A 24,170-nucleotide genomic window follows, 5' to 3' on the forward strand; every position below is an offset into this window, starting at 1 on the left:
TGGATGAGTATCAGCTTCCTCATGGTCAGCACTCAGAGAGGAGACTTCAAGATCTGGATCTGTTGACTTGACAGTTGTCGCTTCAGCAAACCTCTCTGATACTACAACTACAGGTTCATCATCCGGGCTGTGTTCTATCAGGTGGTTTGAGAGTAGTTGAGCGATATCTGATTTGTTGTCTTCAAGGGCCATGAAGCTCGCCCAATCGGCAGGAAGTGGAACAGACTTGTTTTTGATTTCACGACGTACTGGCCTGTGGCGCTGTTTGCGTTTCACCCTTGTGCCTGTTTTGATGGATTGGTCATGGTATCTGTCAAAGACGACATCTACTCTCTGGTATTTTGCTCCCATCTTCAACACGGTGTCAGTGAACTTGTTGGCATAGTCACCAAATGTTGTAGTGTCAGGTGGCTTTCAGAGTGCCATTACCAGAGCTTGGCCATCAATGACCAGGCAGCTGGGTCCCTGAAGAGTAAGATCTGCAGGGGTTTTAACTTGTTTCGTCAGTATATTTGCGAACACAGACTTGTTGGTGGAATGTAGACTCCCGTTAGTTGTGGCCAGAGATGGCGTGATGGGCATGAGCTCATGCTGGAGGATATTGTCAAGGTCTACCTTACGACCTGCTCTGTAAGCTGTGATGAGCCTTTGTAGAATCTGCCTTTGATGGTGTTTTGCTTGTTCTTGGAAAGTTGCACAACTTCATACAAAGAGGCAAATGTCTTGGCTTTGTTCTTTCGAATGGGTGATTTCAGGTTCAGGTGCTGGTCACTATCTGGAGGTTCACACAAACGTTTGTCCACAAACATGTTCAGTTGTGCCTGTCCAAGGTGTTCTGCGCCAAGTATGGATTCTTGAATCTCCGGTGTGACTACGTCCTTGTTGATGTATGTAAGAAAACTTACAAAAGCACATTTAATTCAGGTTTGTACCTTGTGTAGTCACACTTAACTCATTAAGCCCCACCTTTTATTTTTAGAAAATTCGCCTAAAACAACATGCTTACATTAAAATGCTTATATATCCAGATCTATAAGAGCTACTTGGATAAACTTGGTGCCTGAAGAAAGCTAAGACTTGGGGGATTCTAATGTTGGTGTCCTACCAGGGTTTCCGTTAGAAAAAATTGTTGCCGGTCTCCGTGACCTGCAAGATTTCAATCTACCGGACAAATGAGATTAATTCCGGTCATAGTTTATTGAGCTTTAAAACAATTTATAGGCAGACTATATAAAGAATGTCATCCTCAAGGCATGTAGATTTATAATATTATTATTTAAAACTAGGCTACTTTTGCGTATACAGTCATTAATATATTCCAAATAAAATAAGTCCCTCGATACTCCGTGCTGCTGCTGACTTGAAATAAAATAGACCGCGTATGTGGGCAGTCGGTCCGACACTAAACAGCAGTCTGTTATAATCACATTTTTATGAGCTAACGAATTCCGTTATATTGGACATTTGTATTAATTATATCAAGCGAAGAACTGAGAAATTTTGCAGAGAGAGACGGCAACGTTATCGTGGCCGGGTTTGCGTGATGTATTTCTCCACCTCCCAACGACTTGGTGCTGGTCATAATGTCCGGTGAAAACAACTCCCTCCAAGCACAACTTGATCACCCGAACCGTACCAAAACAGGCCAAAATTAAATAGCCCATGCGACGAACGATTCATTACATTCGTTTCATCGTTGCTCCACCAAGCAGCCGGTCCAACAATGAAAGCTGTTATCAGCGCGAGCCGGCAGCAGTTAGTTTGCAAGAAGCATCCAGCTGCAGACCCGCAGAGCAGCTTTCCAGGTCTGGGGACCGCACTGTGCCAGCAAAGCTGGTGGGTTATGTGGGTCTGCAGCTGCATGCCTTCCGCAAATCCAGCAGCAAGCTCTCGCTGAGCGAAGCAACGACAACAAACGCAATGATTGTTTCGTTCACCCAACTCCAGCCCATCCAAATACAATTCAAATAATCAAACTGTGCCCAGAGGGAACTATTTTCACCGGACACTATGACCGGAGAGATTAAATATGTCGGACTTCAACAGATTTTGCCGGCCAAATACCGGTAATTACCGGCTAACGGAAACGCTGTGTCCTACACTGTACAGTTATTACCAAATTGCTGTCGTATTCCTGCAAACACTGAATAAATGTCATTTTTTTATCCTCACCTATACAAATATTAGTTAGCCAGTCAAAAACACCCTGTTACTCATGGTTGCACCCCAGCTATATTCCTACTCTCTTCCTCCATAGGTGCAGATGTTCTGTGCAAAGTTTCATGTCAGTAGAATAAAAACTGTGGGTTTAGCACCTGTTTTTGTGGAGAGAGGGCCTGGTGCTGGCGGCCATGTTGGATTTCTCAATTTTGAGGCCTTATTTGACATTTTTGAGCTTGGTATACAGCAAATTTGGATTCAGCACCCCCTAATACCCCTAGAAATGTTGTGTACCAAAAATAAACACGAAATGCCTTCAGCACTTTATACAAGCACATTTTCTGAAATTCTGCCTAGTCTACTTGGACTGGGGTCCTTATAACAATAACTTGACAACACATGGTAGCTGCAGCTATTTGGGACAGCTCTGTCCCAAACACACACCCACACACACACACACACTCTGTTGTCACCGGAAGGGGCACGCAGATGGTATCTACTGCGCATGGGCGTTTTCGCAACAACGGCTCCGTGCAGATTACACGTCTGTTGTCGGCGAGTTTTGGCGCTACTCTAAAACGGAAAACACAATTTAGCGTTTTCAGTAGGGCCACAACGTATCCGCCAAAAAACCCATTTCTGTGTAAAAGGGACAGCAAACGTATTCAAAAACGTATAAAAACGAGCACAAAAACAGTGTGTGTAACAAGGGCCTGAGACAGAGCGCACGCTTTGCATAGTGGGTGTGTCAACAGTGTTGGCTGAACTCACACCAAGGCATAGGGAATAGTCAGACATCCCAGAATTATTTCATAATACAAAGTTTCTGAATGGACGTTTGGATTAAACCAAGTTGTATGCAGTGATGAGTGGTCTTTCCCTGCGGAACACAAGTTACTTAACGTTACACAGGTTGCGCTATGCATGCTTAGCTTGCTAACGTCGTTAAGATAGCATAGCAGTGTAACTTAATGTTACACACGTCGCGCTATGCATGCTTAGCTTGCTAATGTTAAAGGTGACATGCATTATAAATGGCTTTTTTCAGTGTCTAGCATTGTATATATATCCTTTTCGACAATGTTGACTGCAAACAAGTCATTGTTAAACGGGCAGATTAGACACATAGCCATAATTTAAGACAGAGATTATGCGTTCACAACGCTATCATTGAAGTAGGTGGTGGCATTTAACCATGCTTTACCATGTTAATGGCCGGCACTGAAAGTGTTAAGATAGCAGTGTAACTTAATGTTACACAGGTCGCGCTATGCATGCTTTTTTCGAACGTTTCGTTCTCTCCGCTATGATGAGAGCAGAGCTGTCTGTGCTTCAGAACAACTCAAGTTGTAGGCTACTAACTACCCGTATGAGCGAGTGTGTGTAAGAGCACAGCACAGCCCCGCCGCTCGCACAGAAAGAGAGAGACAGAGATTGAGAAAGCGGCCAACAAGATTAGTTCGCAACGTTTAAATTCCTCGAAAAAAATCTTTCTCGAGTACCTACTGTTGGATTCTCGTGTTATCAGCCAGTAATCTCTCTGTGGTTCCGTGAAGTCTGTGTTGTTTGTCATCTCTTACTCATCGTACTGGCTGTCACACTCTGTCTCCCCCGTTAATACATCCGTAATAGGAAGAATCGACACACTGGAAACGTGATACCTCTCTTTGATGCCCAGTGGTTAGCCAAACGCCTTCCCTGTTAGCCAAAGCTAGCTATCTCGTGTCAACCGGAGGGTGGAGGGCCTCCCATCCCCCACCCTCCAGCTTACTGATGTCTCTCTGTCGACGTGTCTACGCGTCTGCTTCGTCTCCTAGTCTGGTTAGTCTTCTGAAGAACTCCCAGCTTACCGCCTTCAAGTCTCGCGATGTTGAACTCTCTCTCTCTCTGACCCAAATCAAACTATGGTTCAAAATGCACTTTCTCTCTATCTCTATCCCTACCTGCGGCCTGCTAGCCCATAGCAACCCCACCGTATCTCATCACCATAGCAACGGCTTCTCCCCTCCCTAGCCGACCAGCTCTCTTTGTTGATGCTGAAGCGCCTCGGCCGATGACCTCGTGCTGCTGGCTGCTATCACTCCTACACCCTGCACTCTGTCTCCGTCTGTTCTGGAGAGTAACACACAATACAATGTTGTTTTTTTAAATCTACTTTTTCTCTTTTTTTTTTCTCATCCCAATTTTTGCCAATTCTTCCCTCCCCTGTCTTGAACGTTGCTCGCATATGCCCTCCACTGGCCGGTTGTAGGGAGGATAGAAGCCTTGCATCACGTGTCCCCTCCGATACACGAGGAGGCAGCCTGTCACATCTTTTCACCTGCCAGCGCCGACTCATTGGCGAGGTGTAACGCGTGGGAGGCTCACACTACCCCCGCCATTTCCTGTCTCTGCTGTGCAGGCGTCCCCAACCGACCTGTAGGAGTCGCTGTCCACAACGTCCAGATTACCACCCATCGACTTCCACCCGATAACTCTGCCAATTGAGTTAGTATGATGGCCGGCCCAAGCCGGAGGCAACGGCGACAGCCGGATTCGAACCCGGTGTCTCTTGCGTTGGTGACGAGCGCAATGTCCGCTGCGCCACCCAGCTGCCCCTGTACACAGAATACAAAGTTAAAACCAATATCTATATAGGTTGTAAACCAAATGCAAATCATCGATTTCCTTCACTACCGATAGCAGAACTGTTTTTTTCTAATTTAGAACCGGGTTTCGGGGGGCATGCCACTGACCTAACACTAAGAACTAGGATGAGTCATTTTGGAGAGTGTTTGATGCAGGATGATATTATACATCTATAAATCTATGATGGAGTTAATGGTGTCTTAACATCCCACAGGAATAATGTGACATTGTAGAGGGAACACGCACGCACACACACACACACAAAGAGAGAATGATGCACTCTAATGAAATGGTGTTAGAACTGAAGAAGAGATTAGCTGGAACACACACACATACAGGCTGTAGGATCTCTTACAGGCTGTGAGTCATCTTGGTGACGCTGCCCCTGGCCCCCTGAGGGCTACACACACACACAGTGTGTGTGGGGGCGTGTTATGGCAGGTGAACAGACATCGTGACTGGGCCTGACTCCACCCCTCTGTCTGTTTCTCTCTCTTTTTATCTCACTCAATCGCTTGATCTCTGCCTCTTAATTTCCTTAACTCTCCACCCCTCCCTCCATCTTTACCCTTGTTTCTTACTTCCCCCTCCATCTCTCCATCCATTCCCTCTTTCCATCTCCATCCAATCCCTCTCTCCATCCAATCCCTCTCTTCTCTCATCTCTACATCCAATCCCTCTCTCCTATCTCTCCATCCAATCCCTCTCTATCTCTCCATCCAATCCCTCTCTCCTCCCCTATCCATCCAATCCCTCTTATCTCTCCATCCAATCCCTCTCCTATCTCTCCATCCAATCCCTCTCCCCTCTATCTCTCTCCATCCAATCTTTGCTCGCCTCCCTGTGCTCCTCCTCTACTCCATTCTCTTTTCCCCTCATTTCTATTTCCGCTTCTCTTCCATACCTCCCTCCCTTTCTTCCCTCCCTCCATATCTTAACCTCTCCCTCTCTTCCTGGCCGTCCTCCCAACTCCATCCCTCTTCTCCCTCTTCCTCCCTCCCTCCATTACACTCTTCCCACCCTCTATCCCCTTTAACTCCACCCTTCCTCTCTCTCTCGTCCTTTTTTCCCTTCCTCTTTCTCTTCTCTAACTCCACCCCCATCCTGTTCTTTCCATCTCCGTTCTCCACTCTCTCTCACTCTCTCTCTCGCTCTCTCTCTAGGTTTGAGTTTCCAGAGCAGCTTCCTCTGGATGAGTTCCTCCAGAAGACAGACTCCAAGGACCCAGCCAACTACATCCTTCACGCCGTGCTGGTGCACAGCGGTGACAACCACGGAGGCCACTATGTCGTCTACCTTAACCCCAAAGGAGACGCCAAAGTGAACGCTAAGGAGCCAATAGTGAGAAGACCCTTTTTTTTTTACCTATTTATTTACTTGCTGACATGCGTGCTTATTGCTGTGAGCTAATGGGTTGGGTTCCGTTTTCATGCGCATTGATATATTTTTAGGGGCGGTCTTCTCCGAGCCAGTATTGCAGAGCAAGTATCGACGATATAATATACAAATTATGTGCATATAACTATATAACTACCTACTTCAAGATGTTGTGTTTTTGTGTAGGTTGTAGTAGACCTAGGCAATAATTCAACCTAATTAACACATATCATGTGACGTCACACGTGTAATGAGCTGAAGGCCGTCACCAGTGGAAAGATTCCTCATGATTACAGTGATGTTATTTTCCTCTAGGTTGTAGTATTCTGCCGTACAAAGGCTAACAACAGTAACTACACTTTTGGTCAAAATGTGGTCTGACTGAAATTGAACCTGTCCTGGTTCAATCTAGTTCTGTTCTAGAGGGGGAAAAAGTGTACAAATGGCAGTAACTACTAAATCCTAAAAACCCAAGGCAACCACAGTAAGTGTAGTTACGGTGCTCTGCCTTGGTTTCTCTGAGTTTGGGGATTTACCGGGGGGGTTTTTGCGGATGATGTACTTCGCCTCTTGTTATTAATATAAATATTGCAGTTACGCCTGCGGTTGTACATGCGGGCCACACACCCGGCATGTTTTGTGTTTGGAAAATCCGAGGTTAAGCATAATGTCGAATGAATCAGCGCCAGCGGTCGTCTTAAGTGCACTGTCCTTTTTCTCTCGTTCCCTCTGTCTCTTCTCTCTGCCCACCCAGTGGTGTAAGTTCGACGATGACGTGGTGTCGCGGTGCACCAAGGAAGAGGCCATAGAACACAACTACGGTGGCCATGACGACGATCTCTCGGTCCGTCACTGCACCAACGCTTACATGCTGGTCTACATCCGCGAATCCAAGCTTGGTGAGTCATAGACCTCTGTACCTGCATTACGTGCGGCGATGTAGGGATGCGCACAGAGCCGGGGCTAGGAGGGAAACGCACACCGATTGGCTGGACCTTTGGTATTGTTTCATGTATCTGACTCAGAGATTTAGAATGTTCACACCTAAAACGCAACCGCCCTGGAATGTTAATTCAAACAGCGGCTTTGCCCTGGTAACACATCATCAGCCAACACCGATTTCCATGACAACTGTTAAGGTTCTGTGGCAGTCATTTTAGGGTGTACCAGCCAAATGACCATTCAACCATGTTGTGTCTGAATCCCATTGCCCGGAAGGATGTAGCGGCAAAACCGTAACTCAAAACATTTTCACTTAAGTTATTTCTAAACCTATTCCTTACCTTAACCATAACAGTAACCACTCCCACCGTCTAAAAGTTGAAAAGACGTGTACAAACGTCCTTCCCGACTATGGGAACTAGACACTACCATTCGAGAGTGTTTGAGTGGGAATAACCACATTCTATCTATACATTTCTATGCTTCTGCCATTGGAATCACTGAGGCTCAAACAGTGAATGTTTCCTAGAATAATAATAATCACATAAGAAGTAGCGTTGTCTCCCGGTGCTGAATAACGTAAGGGCTGTCTCCCATCCTCTTATCGCTTCCAGCCAGTGAGCAGGGGTTTGCCTAACATTGCTTCCAAACAACCGTTTCATTCATATCTTTACTAACATTGCAATTGTAAACCAACCTTTATACGGCCTTGGAAGTCCCATTAGACTTTTTAGACTGTTTACATAGTCAGTCCTTGTATCCAAGGCACAAAATTACATTTCAAGAGCCAGAAAAAAATGTGTGTTGAAAAGCCACTACATTTCTATGTAACCAAATGCGGTAGTTGGGGGTGTGAAGTGTTTCACTGGAGGCTGCCCCCAACCGTGCCAACCAGTCTGCTCTGCCCCCACAGGCAGAACCGGTTATACCTGAACCCAGCAACACTACATGGCATGGTGGGGTACGAATGCACAGGAATAGAAAAGAACATGGACAAATATTTTAAGAAAATAGTATAGAGATCAGGTTTGGTTTAAGCACAAGGTTTCTTACTTGCATACCCACATAGACTGCATTTTTATGGTGCTTTTATCTAAAGCACACATCACACATCGACTGCAGAGGCAACCATGCAAGGTACCAACCTGCTCATCAGGAGCAGTTAAGTGTTTTGCTTTACGGAATCGAACCAGGAACCGTCCGATGACCATGTGACCGCTCTACCTCCTGAGCCACTGATGCCCCGCATATACACAGGACTCATCCGATATCTACAGATATTATACCTGTAATGTAATTCTCCTCCCAGATGACGTGCTCTAGCTAGCAAAAGACGGGGACACCCCCTGTTATCTTCAGCTACCACCGCTGCCCCGCTAAGCTTTCACGTTATGATACCCTGGATGAATTCTCCTCCCAGGTGAGGTGCTGCAGGCAGTGACGGACGTGGACATCCCTCAGCAACTAGTGGAGCGTCTGCAGGAGGAGAAGAGGGTGGAGGCGCAGAAGAGGAAGGAGCGGCAGGAGGCCCACCTCTACATGCAGGTCCAGGTAGGGTCACCACCTCTACATGCAGGTCCAGGTAGGGTCACCACCTCTACATGCAGGTCCAGGTAGGGTAACTCAACCCCCATGAAGGCTATATGTCAGCTAGCCCCTTTCGTGACTGATGCACGCCAACAAGGTTTGGACGAGTGAATCCACAGTCCCTTGCTCCTCAATGGCAAACCAACCTAGATTTACCCTGAAGTACTGGTTCTAACCAAACCGTTCGTTATACAATTTCAAAGGTACTCACAGTTGCACGAGGGTTTCGAACAGACAAACGTTAGGGTTTGAAAGCTTGGCATTGCTAATAAACATTTTAAATATTTTTTATAAACTGGTCAACACAGCTTTATTTCCGGCATTGGGTGCCTGATGCACATGCGCTGTGATCACAGCGCAGGCGCATCAGGCAGTTAAAGCCATTTTGAGCAGTGTTGACCAGTTTATAAATATTATATATATATATAATTTTTTTTTTGTAATTTCTTTTTTTGTAATTTTATTAGCAACGTCAAGCTTTCAAACCCTAACGTTTGTCTGTTCGAAACCCTCATGCAACTGAGTACCAGTTCTTCAGGGTAAATCTAGGTTGGTTTGCCATTGAGGAGCAAGGGACTGTGGATTCACTCGGTCAAACCTTGTTGGCGTGCATCAGTCACGAAAGGGGCTATATGTCAGCCAACCCATTACAATTCTGTTGCTCTCAGCATGTGGCTGAATCCTTAAGCCATAATCCATGACAGGCTATATCACAGCCACAGTGATGGTGTCTGCAATTCTTTCCCCGTTTCTCTCTCTAGATGGTGACAGAGGACCAGTTCTGTGGTCACCAGGGTAACGACATGTATGACGAGGAGAAGGTGAAGTACACAGTGTTCAAGGTTCTGAAGAGCTCCACGCTGCAGGAGTTTGTTCAGAACCTCTCCCAGACGATGGTGAGATCACACACTAATTCACACACAGGGGAGGAGGGAGGGAGGGAGTCTGGCAGAATGTGAGCTTGATAATGTGTGGGGAGGAATGTGGAGGTGAAAGGGGGGGTGGGTGGAGAATGTGATTTATATAAGAGTACACACGTGTGTGTTCATGTGTGTATCGGGCAGCGCGTGTGTGTGGAGAGGGGTTCACATGCGTTCTTAGATGGTGCATCCCTAACATATCCTCTCCTCCACCCTCATTCCACCCCCACCTATCTCCTCTTCTGTCACGCTCCCTCCCCTCCCCAAGGGGCTTTCAGATAGGATGCAACAACTCCACCTCTGCTCTGAAACCAATTCACTCCAGTGGCTTGTTGTGCTGCAGTCCAATTGAACTCTAGCGTCTAGTTGAACTCTAGCGCTGTGGCGAATCCCCAGCCAGGCAGAGGAGAAACGGCGAGGAGACATTGATAGCAAGAACAGCTCAATTAATTATGACAATAATGCTAAGCCAATGTATGATATCGAGGTCTATGACTGATGCAGTGATAGGGTATCTGTGGGATATTAAACTGTCTTAAAAAGTACATAATTCTCAATTTGAGGCTTTAAAATGTATTAAAGTCTTGAATTGAATTTGCACAAGTATAAAATCTTTTGGGAGGGGGCAGCCCCGCTGTCGGCGATGTAGCCTTTAAAAAATATCACCATATTTCAACCTACACATACCCACAAACCCTGTGTGTGGCCTAGGGGTGGGCGATAGAGCCTTAAAACAATATCATATTTCAACCTACACATACCCACAACCCCCTAGGGGTGAGCCTTAAAACTATATCACCATATTTCAGGTTAATTTGCAGTAATGGTATTCATGGCGATATGAAAAGACCACTCACACCACTCCTTGTACTGCGTTGTTGCTTTAAGTGGTGAAACAAGTTGTTGTGTTTCCACCTTTTAGCTGTAACCCTTTTCTTGCATATATTGCAAATAGTTGTTGGAGGTTTTCCACGCAACCTAAGTAGCTCCTCTTTCAGCTTCTAACTCCTGGTGGCAGGATGACTCTCTGCTCTGGCTGTCAGCCACGCTCGCATTGCTCTGGTGTTAAGAGCGCTGTAGGCCATTATGTGCGCTAGGGTCTCTAATGTGTCCTCGCACGTCATCATGGCACTATGTCATTAATGTCATGATATGACACTTTTTCTTTTGAGTGTCAACACAGCTGCTTTTTCCTTCAAGTTTCACAGGTCTAAACCAAGCATATGTGTGGGAGTGGCTGATTGTTAATGTGTGGCCTCGGTGTGCGTGTGTGACCCAGTCTGAGAGTGTGTGTTATCCATGTGTTGCAGGGTTTCCCACAAGACCAGATGAGGCTGTGGCCCATGCAGGCCCGGAGCAACGGCACCAAGCGGCCCGCTATGCTCGACTACGAGGCCGATTGCAGCAAGTCGGTAGGTCTTTGTGTCCGTTAACCTCATCAGCTGGGTGTACTTTATGTAGTAACCTAGCACATTAACCTTTGCTCATACGCACGTGGTAACTTGTATATATGGCATAACCTGCAGATGTGGTATCCTGTGTGCTCATTGGAACAAATGTGTTTGTAAATTATGTAGACTGCAACAAGTCTGTAGGTGTGTGTGTTTTAACCTCTGCAATTGTGTGTAGTAAGCTTCACAATTGTATGTGTGTAGTAACTTTGTGTGAGGTAACCTCTGTGTGCGGTAGACTGTGTGCAGTAACTTGCTTGTGTCTGCAGCTTTCTAATTTGTACAAACACAAGCTGTGTTGTGTTTTTATGGATGTTGGTGAAGGATTTCCTTCTTGCATCTCAGTTTTTCATTTTATAAACTATATTTTGTAGCTATATCCAGAGAATGCAAGCTCTTTTCTTTGTGTGTGTGTGTGTACCAGATGATAGACTTGAGTGACAACGAGAACCCCTGGACAATATTTCTGGAGACGGTGGATCCCGAGATGGCGGCCAGCGGGGCCACGTTACCCAAGTTCGACAAAGACCGTAAGTATCACACACTTAACCTTAGTAGCCAAGGCTGCCTGTATCACACACTTAACCTTAGTAGCCAAGGCTGCCTGTATCACACACTTAACCTTAGTAGCCAAGGCTGCCTGTATCACACACTTAACCTTAGTAGCCAACACTGCCCACATGTAGCCTAAAACACCTATTATAGTAACAGAATAGTGAAACGGGAGTAATTATTGTTACCATGTGTCAACTATCCATGAATTTTGTTGTTCGGCTGTGAATATGAAGGACTGAGGACAGTGTGCTTTTATCTTTTTCTCTCTCCTTTCAGATGATGTCATGTTGTTCTTGAAGATGTATGATCCAAAAACCAGAAGCTTAAATTATTGTGGACATATCTACACACCTATATCCTGCAAAATACGTACGTGTGGACACAACCAAACTTCCAACCTATGTTCAGCTGCTGAGGCCTTAGTACTGGTAGTTCATTTTGCTCGACGCTGAAATACGCTTGTCCAAGCCAAGAGTATTTCTACTTTTTCTGTCTTTTAAAGTGTCTTGTACTTTTTCCTGTTGTTGTAAGCTGTAATATTGTAACTGGAAAGGGCAGGATGTCGGACCACCAGCATGCTTGTACAATAATCAGACACTTTGAAGGCAGGAGATGCTGCTCCCCACAGACAAGTCTGTTGTGAAAACCGTAACGAAACCTTTGCAGATGAGGAACAAAGGAGCCATAGATCCTGTTCATAGCTTTTAACAGAACCAGCCTTTCTCTGGGTTGCGTTAGATACCGGGTTTACTTGAGCAATATTGCACGAGAGGGAGTATGTTATACTATATATGCGGAGAGATCATCACAGCGGTGCTGATATTCAGTATAATGTACTCCCTTTCAGTTACACTGTAAGGTTTTTATCAAGTAAATGTTTCCGCTCCTCCCAACAATTATAGCCTACTTCTTCACGTTTCCGGTAATAACAGTCCCGCGGATCCAATGTATCAAATTGAATGTCATCAAAAGCAGAATCTACAGCTGAAAATCCCAATGCTGTTATCCTGTATATTAGCCCGACTTGTCGGACCCATGGAGCGCTACGCACGCTAGCCAGCTCTCCACTGGGTCTGAACGCGGTGCGCCAAGGCGTACAACAAATAGGTTCCCGGTGAAAATAGTTCATCAACAAAGTGAATTTGACTCACCGTGGTGATGTGTTTGTGTCTCGTCTCTCATCCCATAATGAATTCCTGGCGCTGTAATCACATTTTAAAATACGGGAAGAAGACGAACGCTCTATTCGTCTTGTGTTACCAAGGCGACGGGCCGTCAGTGGGCGCTCGGGGGCTTTCATGTTTACGCTTAGCTCCGTGCATGCAAGGCTTGTTTACAGTGGGGGGGGGGGGGGACTTGTTGGCTTTAGTACAGAGAAACGGAGAAACCTTTTTTCCCCCCACATGTTTAATGTGATTACAGAGCCAGGAACTCATTATGGGGTGAGAGACAAGACACCAACACATCACCATGGTAAGTCAAATTGACTTTATTGACGACCATTTTCGCCAAGAGGCTATTTGTTTACGTCTTGGTGTGCCACATTCAGACCCAGTGGAGAGCTAGCTCGCGTAGCGCTCCATGGGTCTGACGTGTCGGGCTAGAACTCGCTGAATACCTCTCGGCAAATCGGATCTGTTGATCAGAACCAAGTGTTGTATAGTGTTTTGCCGACTAACTCAGAGTTATGGCTCTGGTTGGGCTACTCGATAATGGCAAAAATCATAATGGCGATTATTTTAATTGATATTGAAATATTTAAAGTAAACACGATTACTCATTGATTTGAGAACATCATATACGTTTATTGAACTTTAACACTACTTTCCGCCCTTCTGTCATCTTCTACATGTTACCAAAGACGTTTAAAAAATAAATGAATAAATAAATAACTGGAGAAACATGCAGTGGTTCCCTCCTCCCTCTCAACACCAACTGATACTACTGTTTGGGCTTGGTTCGGGGAGTGCACCGATGTGAAGGAAGTCTGTGCTGCATTTACAACGCCAGACAAAATGAGAGCAACACGTCATGCGGCACAATAATTGCTTTATCTCGATTATTTTGTTTTCATTATCGTGGAAAGCCCAAATCGTAATTGAAATTGAAGCTCTATTAATCGCCCAGCCCTAGGCTCTTGGTAGGACGTACCAGCTGACTCCAAAGTCAAACGTTAATGAATCCAGTTCTCCTTTAGCAGGTACTACCTACTAACATACACACACTGAGGATAAACAATAGCCCTCTTTCTGTGGTTTCTGTGGTCTCAACTGTGGTGCTCCAGCTAGCAAGCTCCATTTACAATTGACCTATCTCAAACCCCGCCCCCTCTCTTCTTGATCCTCTGCTCACAACTGTTGCTTCCCTCTGACAAACATTGGGAAGTGACTGTCATGACTGGAGGATCAAGAAAAGAGGGCGCGGTTTGAGATGAGTCAATAGATATGTCTCCAAGTTGAGGTGTTAAGTGTTCACTACAATATATCTAATGTTTCCCATTGCTTCGGTCTGACATGTTATAATCTTTTAGCCATCTTCAATAGAGGCCTTGTATGTAATGTTTGTGTAGTTGTCTTTCTTCCAACATGGCTGCCTGTAACCATTGGTCCAGCAATAAGACACCAAATTATCAAATTTGTCGATATCATTTTCATATCAACACTTGGCAATCATTGTTTTACACATAGCAACCTGTGTTTCTTCCAACATGGCGGACAAAAGGGCAACAACATTCTGTGAAAGGCCTTTATTCTGAATGTATTTTATGTTCCCATTTCAATCTATTTTACTTTCCTATTTCTGTGTTTTGAACATGTTGGTTTTATTTGTGTCCCTACAGGCGACCTGTTGCCAGTCATGTGTGAGAGAGCAGGGTTTCAGCAGGAAACGAGCCTTATCCTCTATGAGGTGAGTCTCTCTCTCTCTCACTCACACGCATGTAGGTTTACTTTTAGGGACATTGCATTGACTTACATTCATCATTGTCTAGCCCCTAACCATAACTATAATAACTGCATGCTATAGGGATGGGAATTAATGAGATTTTATCGATACGATTCCCTTATCGATTCTTGATACATTTATAATTTAAATTAATTGGAAATGCAACAGAACTAAGCTGGTTAGAATAACAACATGCAACTTGACATTTCTGATTGTCATTTATCATTTATTGTTGAGCCCCCATGTCAGAAAAATACAAAAACTGTAAAAAATATATTAACTATACACTTAAATAAAATAATGTATTTGAGAACTAATTTAATCTATTGAACTGTAGTTGCATTCAACAGGTCGTTATTGCAAAAGAGAATTTGTTAGCAATAACCTACCTGTATAAATAAAGGCCAGCTCAGTGTTCTCTCTGTCTCTCTCTGCAATGAGCATGACTATTTAGCTAGCTAGCGCCTAACGTTACTTTACCATGTAAATTAATGACTAGGATGCAAAACACTTTCAGTTTTCACTGCACACACAAAACGGTCGCAATATCAAGCCTTTTAGGTTTTCCTAGTCAAGGAATCAAATAGTCTGCTATGGCTGCATGCGTGGCGCTAACGTTATTGTTTTTAAATGAGATAAGAGGAATCGATAGTCACGGAGGCATGCGATTCAAGGGATTTTCAGGGCAATTCAGAAACACGCACGCACATGAAATGGCTTCACTTTAATTCTCTCGTATAAATAAGACGGCTTTAGTTGACTCCCATTTTCCACAATGCTGTGTTCCAGGAAGTAAAGCCCAACCTAACGGAGCGGATACAAGACTATGATGTTTCTCTGGACAAGGCTCTGGATGAGCTCATGGACGGGGATATCATCGTCTTCCAGAAGTAAGTGTGTGTGTGTGTGTGTGTGTGTGTCAGCTGATTTATTTAGTGTTTCATGTCATTGTGATGAACAAGAGGTTTTATGAAGTGTGTTCACCAGTTATGGGCTATTGTCACAGGAACTGGGTTTCTATTGTTATGCCCTGTTGTCTCTGCTTAGCTGTTGTGCCTTTCTATGGCTTTCTTTGTATTGATGATTATTATTATTCCCATATTGTATTTCTTTACCAAATTGTTGCCCATTGAAACACGTATTGCGCTTCTTACCACCCTAGTTGGAGAGCCCATCGAAGGTTTTTTACAGCTCATTGAAATGATAAGGTAGCAGTCTGTATAAGACCAGGTATTTCAAATGTATCTACATAATTTCATGGAACTGTAATTAACTCAACACAAGGATTCAATGTCCCCGATGACATCACTGGTGGCCATATTCAAACTTACTCTCAATAACTAAACAAATCAATAATAGTTTTTGGACAGATTATGTGCAAAATAAATGCATTTTTTTTTTTTTTAAACTTTGACCAGCTGGTTCTTTTCGCGTTTATCGCTTTTTTCTGGTCAAGTATGACCGACAGAAACAGGTTGAATGGGGGTATAGATGGGGGGAAAGACACTCTGAGAAAGTACGGCTTGTCCGGGAGTCGAACTCGCTACCCCAGATCCGTGACGCGCACGGTTGTCCCCGACGCCGAAATAGCGTTCGAGGTACGCGGTGAGCTACTGGAGCTCCCTAAATGCATTGTTTTTTGGTGAGTGCCCCTATATCTCCAGCTATAGACGGAGTTATGTGCACAAAAATCACACGCTACATGTTTTGTACATATTTTTATTTATTTTTGCAACGGGAAACTCTCCTCCTGCCTTTTTACTGAGCTTCTTGTCCACTCTGTTCTTGCTCCTCCTTCCTTTTACCCCCTCCCCCCAGGGACGACCCTGAGAACGACAGCAGTGAGCTGCCCACGGCCAAGGACTACTTCCGCGACCTGTACCACCGAGTGGACGTCATCTTCTGTGACAAGACCATCCACAACGACCCCGGTTTCGTGGTCACGCTCTCCAACCGCATGAACTACTTCCAGGTGAGAGCAAGAGAGTTACTCGTTATATAAGGGTCGTCATTAACACTTTGATCGCCGGGGTTAAATTCATAATTTACCATCCCTCGCCAGCCCTATTTAACATGGAGAAGTTCCCCTTCTTTGCAGGGCTATAACTTTTTAAATTGTATTGCTCAATTGACATTACTATGGCCCATTCAACGTCCTATATCTATTGTTCAGGGTGTAGCAACGTTATACTTTTTCATTCACATATTCATACTAAAATACGGTCTAAAGTATAAGTATGTTTTTATCGTTTTCTGCAGCTTTCTCCAGAACTTGATTTATAGCCCTAAATGCATTATATTGATGATCAAATACAGTTTGGTAGGAATCTGTGCGAGATAAAAAATGTCAACTGGACGTGGTTCTAGGAGTTACTACGTATGATCTGATGTTGACCGGATGGGCGGGGGGTCGTTTATAATTCCGTGGGCAACGTTATATCATTCATCTAGTGTGGGTGATATGATCATCAGAGCAGTTAGTATCGAAGACATTAAAAAATAACGCTGAAACTCACCGTAGCTTCCTCTCGCCGTTGGGAGATGAGCGTGGAACAGAATTTTTCTATTATGGGATGTCGAAATATCCGATCCATTTCCAGGTTGTATAATGGTATATACGTCCAAATCATGTTTATCGAGTTATTGGTAACGGATCACTATCCGTTGTGATCAGCTCGAGTCCTGGGACTATTAGCGAGTGATCGGACCGAATTGAAATGAGCACCAGCTTCCACTTCCTGTTTATGCCCTGGGCGATCCGCCGATCGGCCACCAGATGGCGCTCTTGAACCGTTGTAGAGTTGAGAGGGGCTCAACAGTACATTGCATGTCTCCGGGGGAGAAATATGATTTCGATCACAGATTTTTGAAATATTGATATCAAAGACGCTGTCCAGCGTCTTCGGCAGAATAAGCATGGTGGGGAAAGACGCTGAACAGCGTCTTCGGCGATTAAAGTGTTAAGCTTTGCACCTTATTGGCTACGTTTACACGCAGATAATTCCGTTCTTAGGCTGCGGTTACACCTTTCGTATCATTTCGTATTGTTTTCTTATACGTATCGCCGCGTATCGCCGCGATGTCATGCGCCTCGAGTCACACTTTCGCTTTTTTTTCGTTTTTGTCAGCCGAGCACACTGATGTAGTACACTGCCAAAGCAGTAGGTGGCAGTAGGTGGCAAACATGAAGGCAATTTCAACCAATCAGAACGAATGTGCCAATACACTTCCTGGTGGAAGCTCCAGCAAAGAAAATTTCAATAAGGCAGGCGCCTATGCCGCGCCACCATCTTGCTTTTTTACTCAATGCAGCAATAATTTTTCAGCAAAGCCTAATAAAAGTGCAATAAACAAAACGGATACATTCACTGTGTGTTCTGCCTGTCATTTGTTGATGAAACAAAACTAACATCAACACAAGTGACCACCAAGAGCGGATAGTTTAGTCTAAAAAACGATCGGTAGCATTGTTAGCTGCATGCTAACGTCAATGGAGTATGCCATTATAACAATATAGCATTGTGGCTAGAAGCTAACGTTAGCTCACGCTACTTAACCAGCACCAAAACTGATGATATCGCGAGCTATCTGTAGTTAGATAACATTAGAGACAACGCTGTGTGTATTAAACAAAGGTGAATAGATGACTGGGCCATTTTGTTTAATGCTTGTTAAGTTGAAAGAGGAACTCTGAGCTAACAGGGTCTGAATCCTGATAGCTCACGTTAGCCAGCTGCTCATGCAATCGGTAATGCTAGCAGAATGAATGGATGTAAACTTTATTTAACATATTGCATATGGGTACAATACAATACGGCTCAATACAAACAATTGTTAAGGGAATGCAGACTGTTGTAGCTTGGACTGGGGTCCTTATAACAATAACTTGACAACACATGGTAGCTGAAGCTATTTGGGACACGGAGCTCTGTCCCAAACACACACACTGTTGTCACCGGAAGGGCACGCAGATGGTATCTACTGCGCATGGGCGTTTTCGCAACAACTGCTCCGTGCTGACTACACGCTGTTGTCGAAGCGTTTTTTTTGCGTATCTCCAAACGCAAACACAATTTTGCGTTTCAGCCGTATCCACAAAAAAACGCATTTCTGTGTAGATAGGACATCAAACGTCGTCAAAAACGTATAAAAAAACGCCAGGAATACACTAGTCTAACCATAGCCTTAACCTGGCTCCTCTAGTAACCTGTGTTTTGGGGGGGGGGGGGGACTGATGTGAACGTCATATCCCACCTACAATAAACCGTTTAAGCTTGTGTTCCAGTTATGAGAAACCTGATTTAAAATGCCTGGGATACTATGGCATGTCGCCATCTGCACATACTCGTCAGCACTACCTACTAACACACACACACTGAGGATAAACAACAGCCCTTTTTCTGTGGTGTCTGTGGTCCCAACTGTGGTGCTCCAGCTAGCAAGCTCAGTTTGCATACTCGTAAGCACAGGTCATAGTCTTGTGGGCATTAATGATTATTATTAGGGGTGCACGATACTGATTTTTTTATATCGATACCGATAACTTTCTGCTCCTCAAGGTCGATACCGATATATATATATATATATTTATTGTATTAAAAAAATTATTTATGTATATTCCTGTAGTTTTGACCTAACCAGATTTATCATGACATAAGCGTTACTACTATGAACAAAACAAAGTCAAGAGAACAGTTTTGACTCTTCAAATAAAGTGACTATATTTATTATTTCAAGTAAATATAATTTGAGTCGATTCACAATCCGTCAATGTCATTAACAATGTGTTTCCCTGAACAATGAGTGAACTAAAAACCAACGGGTATTGTGCTTTGTCAGTAGGGATGGGTACCGTTCACATTTGAACCGATATGGTACCGGTACCGGTGAATCGATACCGGTACCCAACAGTACTTTTTTTCCTGGTACTTTAGTCTCTAAAAATGTAATCTACCTACCTCAGTTGTGAAAAGAAAATTATCCAAATTTCAAATAACCACATTTTCGACCGTTTTCCGCTTGCCATTGCCCCGACTGCTTTGTTGTTGAATCAAGTCAAATCCTAAGTAACCATATATTGTGCGTGTGAACGTTGACATGGAAAAAGAAAAGAAAAAAAATGTATCGGAGCTATCAATACTTTTATCAGGATGATGTCATAATTGCTGATATCGGCCCGATAATTATTGTGCATCCCTAATTATTATATTACTTTCCTTTATTTTTTTATGACTTATACTTTATTGAATTCTTTTTTTCTTTTTGCACACAGTACTTCAGGACAATACAATGAATGACATATTTTGCATCAATATGGGTCAGTCCTGAAGGACAACACAGACACCTAGACCCCTAACGTCTAGGCTACAATGACACCCCCCATATGGGGGGAAGACAAATAAGAAATTAAAGTAAAATAAAAATAAACACAAACGAAAAGTTCAAAAAGAAAAACCTATACCAGAAAATAGAATGGAAAGTAATAACAAAACAAAAGAGAGAACACAAAACGAAAAAATAAATCTACAATAAAACATATTACTTTTATTAAATATTACTTTCCTTTATAATAAAAGGAACCTGCTGTTGCCTAGTCAAAGAGGGAGATGGTAGGTGTCTGGCGGACCTTTTGATAACTTTTTTGAGCGGACATCAAAGTTCATCACGTCACTGTGTAGTACCAAGTGTGGAAATGTTCAGTTCTGCCAACATTGAGTTGAATGGGATCAGCCGTCTCCTCGTTTGTCATCTAAACAGGCTATTACCTCGGATGTCAGAACCATCTGCAATTTGTTGCATTTTTTTTTCTTTTCTTTTTTGGCGTTTTATCGCTTTATTTCTACTGGACAGTCCAGTAGGGAGAGACAGAGGAGGAATGGGAGACAGAGTGGGGGGAAGACATTCGGGAAATAACGACTGATTCGGGAATCGAACCGAGTCGCCCGTGTCGCGGCTGAGTGCGCTATGTGGTTCGCCACTGGGGCGCCCTGTTGCATTGTTAACTAGCTAACATTTGATATATTGGTTGATAGCTTGTATATTTAGAATTTGAATGACTATAACTGTTCCTGTCAGTCGACTGAGATCAAGTTGTATACCGTCTCTTAATGTCTTGTCCTCTCTGTCAGGTGGCCAAGACGGTGGCTCAGAGGCTGAACACTGACCCTATGCTGCTGCAGTTCTTCAAGTCACAGGGGTAGGAGGCCTGTCTCATACACATGCACACACGCACACGCACACACACACACACGTAAACACACACTCTTCCTTTCCTGTTATTCCTGTACACTTTCATGTGTCTACATGCACAGATGAGTTTCAGTTGAACTGCTGTGTAACCTGTCCCCCTCTCTTTCTCTCCTGTCTTCCTCTGACTCTTCCCCCTCTTCTTCTCCTCCTTTCCCCCCTCTGACAACCCCCCCCTCTCTTCTACAATGTTATCCTTCTGTTTCTTTTCTCTCCATTAACACCTTTTCTCCCCGTTTCTCCTCCCCTCCTCTGCACCTTCATTTTCCTGCTCCACCCCTCTCCTCTTAACCACCTGCTCCCCCACCCTCCACTCCTCTCCCTCTCTTTCTCTCTCTCGCTCTCTCTCCCTGTGTGCTTCTATAATGTTTTTCCTCTCCCCTCCTCGCCAACCTCTCCTAACCTTTCTTCTTGTTTTTACATGCCACTCTTGTCCACCTCCATTGTCTCTTCTGTTCATATCTCACCTCCTCTCTCCTGTTTTCCTCCTGTCTTGCTTCCTGTCGTATCCTCTCCTCCCTTCCTCATTTCCTCTAATCTCTTCTACACCTACTCCCCTCTTTCTTTTCCCCCTCCTCCACTCTCTGCTCCCCACCTCTCCCTATTCTCTCCTCCTACCTCTCCCTTTCATCTCTTCCCTCCACGCCTCCTTCTCTCTCCACTCCACCTCTCCTCCTGTCCCCCTCCCCTCTGACTCCTCCTCTTCTCCCCTCCTCCTCCCTGTGCGTCTCCCCCTGCCTGGTGGTGTGGTGGCTAGGTACAGGGATGGTCCAGGGAACCCTCTCAGACACAACTATGAGGGCACTCTGCGGGACCTGCTGCAGTTCTTCAAGCCACGGCAGCCCAAGAAACTCTACTACCAGCAGGTAGGGGCCGCTGCCGCGTAGAGCTGAAACCTCCTGTAACTATATTACTCTATATATACGAATTTGCCTCGATGCCTGGTTTTAACCCACAGAGCACTGTTTCACACAGACAATAATCACTGTTGCACAACATGCTTCCACTGTGGAACGTGAAGAGATTTCAGGCACGGATTGCAAAATGGAAGAGAAAATAGCGATGAGCAAAGAGACGGGCCGAAAATGTCAAAGTTTGGGATAATTCAAGCTGAAAGAAAAGGAAAACTCTGTACAGTATGTATTGTACAATTTAACTAGCCTACCACAATAGCACTTGGTCAATGCTTCAGTATCTTAGCAGAAAGCATCCAGTGTACACATCCAGTCCACAGAGGTAACATTGTCGTTAGCATTTTACGTAAATATATAATGTTATGATTGTTATTAGTTGAAATTATGGCTAGTAAAGAATGTATGTTAATTATGGCTACATGTAATGGCTGGTTAAGAACGTAAATAAATATGGTGGCTAGTTATTATGTTAAGATCTCTAAGTTATTTAAGTTGCTCACGAAAATAACCATAGAAATAAAATGCTGCAGTCAAAATTCTGAACTTATTTTCTCTTTTGTATACGGTATTTACTATTGCTCTTTAAAGCATTCTTATCCGATTACTCGATTAATCAATGGAATAATGGGTAGAATACTTGATTACTTAATGAATGCTCATCATACTGGACTGCATGATGGAGGGAAGTGTGATAGAATATCAATCCAATACTGACAATTTTATTTAACATTCTCAAATATATCAGGAATAATCTTTACAAACTAGCTTTTTGCATTCATTTACACAGCAAAATTATGCAAAAAGAAAATGCCTGCGATACAATAACTGATAAAGAATAAATATGGATATATTGCCCAGCCCTAGTATGTGGTGCATACCTTAGTCAGCTGAGGCTGTCTCCCTTTCTGTTCTCATCTTTTAAAATGACTTGATATCACCTGACGGAACAGAAGTATGTTGCTTTAGTTCAGATATAATGTTATACTTCCTCTGTATTCGCTTAACTTACCAGTGTTGCACATCATCTCTCGCTCTCTCGCTCTCCCTCTCCACAGTTGAAGATGAAGATCACAGACTTTGAGAACAGAAGGAGTTTCAAGTCCATATGGCTGAACAGCCAATTCAGAGAGGAGGTACTGCACACTTATACATATATACACACCAGCCACATGCATACACACACGCTCATACAATCATTTGCTCGCTCACATACACAAAAACACACACGCACGCATTGAGGTGAACCGATGGATTACAGTACAATTCAGATTAGGGCTAGAAGGTATACCGTCCACTAGGGGTGGACGGTATAAACGGTATACGGTATAAACGGTATGAATTTGCTCTACGGTATGGATTTTGACTATACCGTGTAACCGGTAGTGCAGCTCTAAAATAGCAATGACGTCATGTAACCACAGCGCGACTATTTCACTCGCATTTGCCCCTAAAAATAGATAGAATTAGTCATAGATAATAGATATGTGCGAACTGGAAAAAGTTATTTAGGAGGCTTCGCGCAGTGGGCGTGCCAGCCCCTACCGCACGCATGTAAACACGGGTCTAGTAGTCTAGTAGTCTATGCCTACGTCCCCGACACACACGCAGTCAAGTTTGTGTGTGTCCTCGACGAGGGAGAGAGATGGCGCACACTAGGGCTGTCCCCGACTAAGGATTTGGATGGTCGACTATGATTGGCCAAAATTTGCCGTTAACTATTGGTCGACTAAAAAAAAAAGTGTAATATTTTTTCCATTTTTTTTATTTTTTTTTTATCATTCCATTTGGGCATTGGGGGGTGCTTAATGTCTGAAGGAGTCGACTGAAGGCTTCTTGTCCTCTGCAAAAGCATGCAGTTGGTCCACTGATGGATACATCTTGATATTTGTCTAGTCTAGTGTGTTCATTAGATGGGTGAAATCCTCTTTCAGTGCCTCTGTGCCTGTTTTCGTAGGCAGTTAGCCTCTGGTATGCGTGCCATTAGCGTTAGCCACGCTTCTAGGCCTCTTTTCTTTTGGAAAGAATGATACAAAAAATTTATTATTATATATATATATATTTTTACTATTCGACTAAGAGGTTGGTTAGTCGACTACGGCTCCTTTCGACCGATTAGTCGACTAATCGACTAATAGGTGTCAGCCCTAGCGCACACACATTTACACACACTTCTGCAGTCCCTCCCGCCATCCCTCTCTCTCTCTCTCTCTCTCTCTCTCTCTCTCTCTCTCGCTGTTCTCTGCCTGTCAAACCCCGTTTGAGGAAGTGTCGGGTTACAATGAAAATGAAAATTGTGGGCGGGCATTGGCTCCAACCACAGAGCCAATCGGATCACAATCAGCTCCACTAGCGCCTCGTTACGTCACCTTGCGTGTCAAATCAGAATGACCCAATTAAATGGAGGAGGAAATTGTCGCAACTGAATGAGAGCAATCTGCCAATATGGT

The 24,170-nt window shown here is 44.0% G+C and overlaps 1 protein-coding gene across 6 annotated transcripts in view; it reads left to right on the forward strand.

Annotated features, from left to right (window-relative positions):
- Positions 1-24,170, forward strand: part of usp7 (ubiquitin specific peptidase 7 (herpes virus-associated)) — a 137,602-nt gene that overhangs the window by 104,079 nt on the left and 9,353 nt on the right. For 2 of the 6 annotated variants that reach the window (XM_084329460.1, XM_084329457.1), the window contains 14 exons: positions 5,952-6,129; positions 6,920-7,064; positions 8,528-8,658; positions 9,456-9,590; positions 10,925-11,026; positions 11,490-11,595; positions 11,897-11,989; positions 13,043-13,093; positions 14,460-14,527; positions 15,353-15,453; positions 16,382-16,535; positions 20,692-20,759; positions 21,567-21,675; positions 22,779-22,856. In XM_084329460.1, coding sequence (XP_084185586.1) covers positions 5,952-6,129; positions 6,920-7,064; positions 8,528-8,658; positions 9,456-9,590; positions 10,925-11,026; positions 11,490-11,595; positions 11,897-11,989; positions 13,043-13,093; positions 14,460-14,527; positions 15,353-15,453; positions 16,382-16,535; positions 20,692-20,759; positions 21,567-21,675; positions 22,779-22,856 — 1,519 coding nt within the window. The remainder of the gene's footprint in view (positions 1-5,951; positions 6,130-6,919; positions 7,065-8,527; positions 8,659-9,455; positions 9,591-10,924; positions 11,027-11,489; positions 11,596-11,896; positions 11,990-13,042; positions 13,094-14,459; positions 14,528-15,352; positions 15,454-16,381; positions 16,536-20,691; positions 20,760-21,566; positions 21,676-22,778; positions 22,857-24,170) is intronic. The other 4 variants (XM_084329461.1, XM_084329458.1, XM_084329456.1 and 1 more) reach the window with 3 other exon arrangements.

This window comes from Notolepis coatsorum, assembly GCF_963971535.1.
Source record: "Notolepis coatsorum genome assembly, chromosome: 14".
NCBI classification, from domain to species: Eukaryota; Metazoa; Chordata; class Actinopteri; order Aulopiformes; family Paralepididae; genus Notolepis; species Notolepis coatsorum.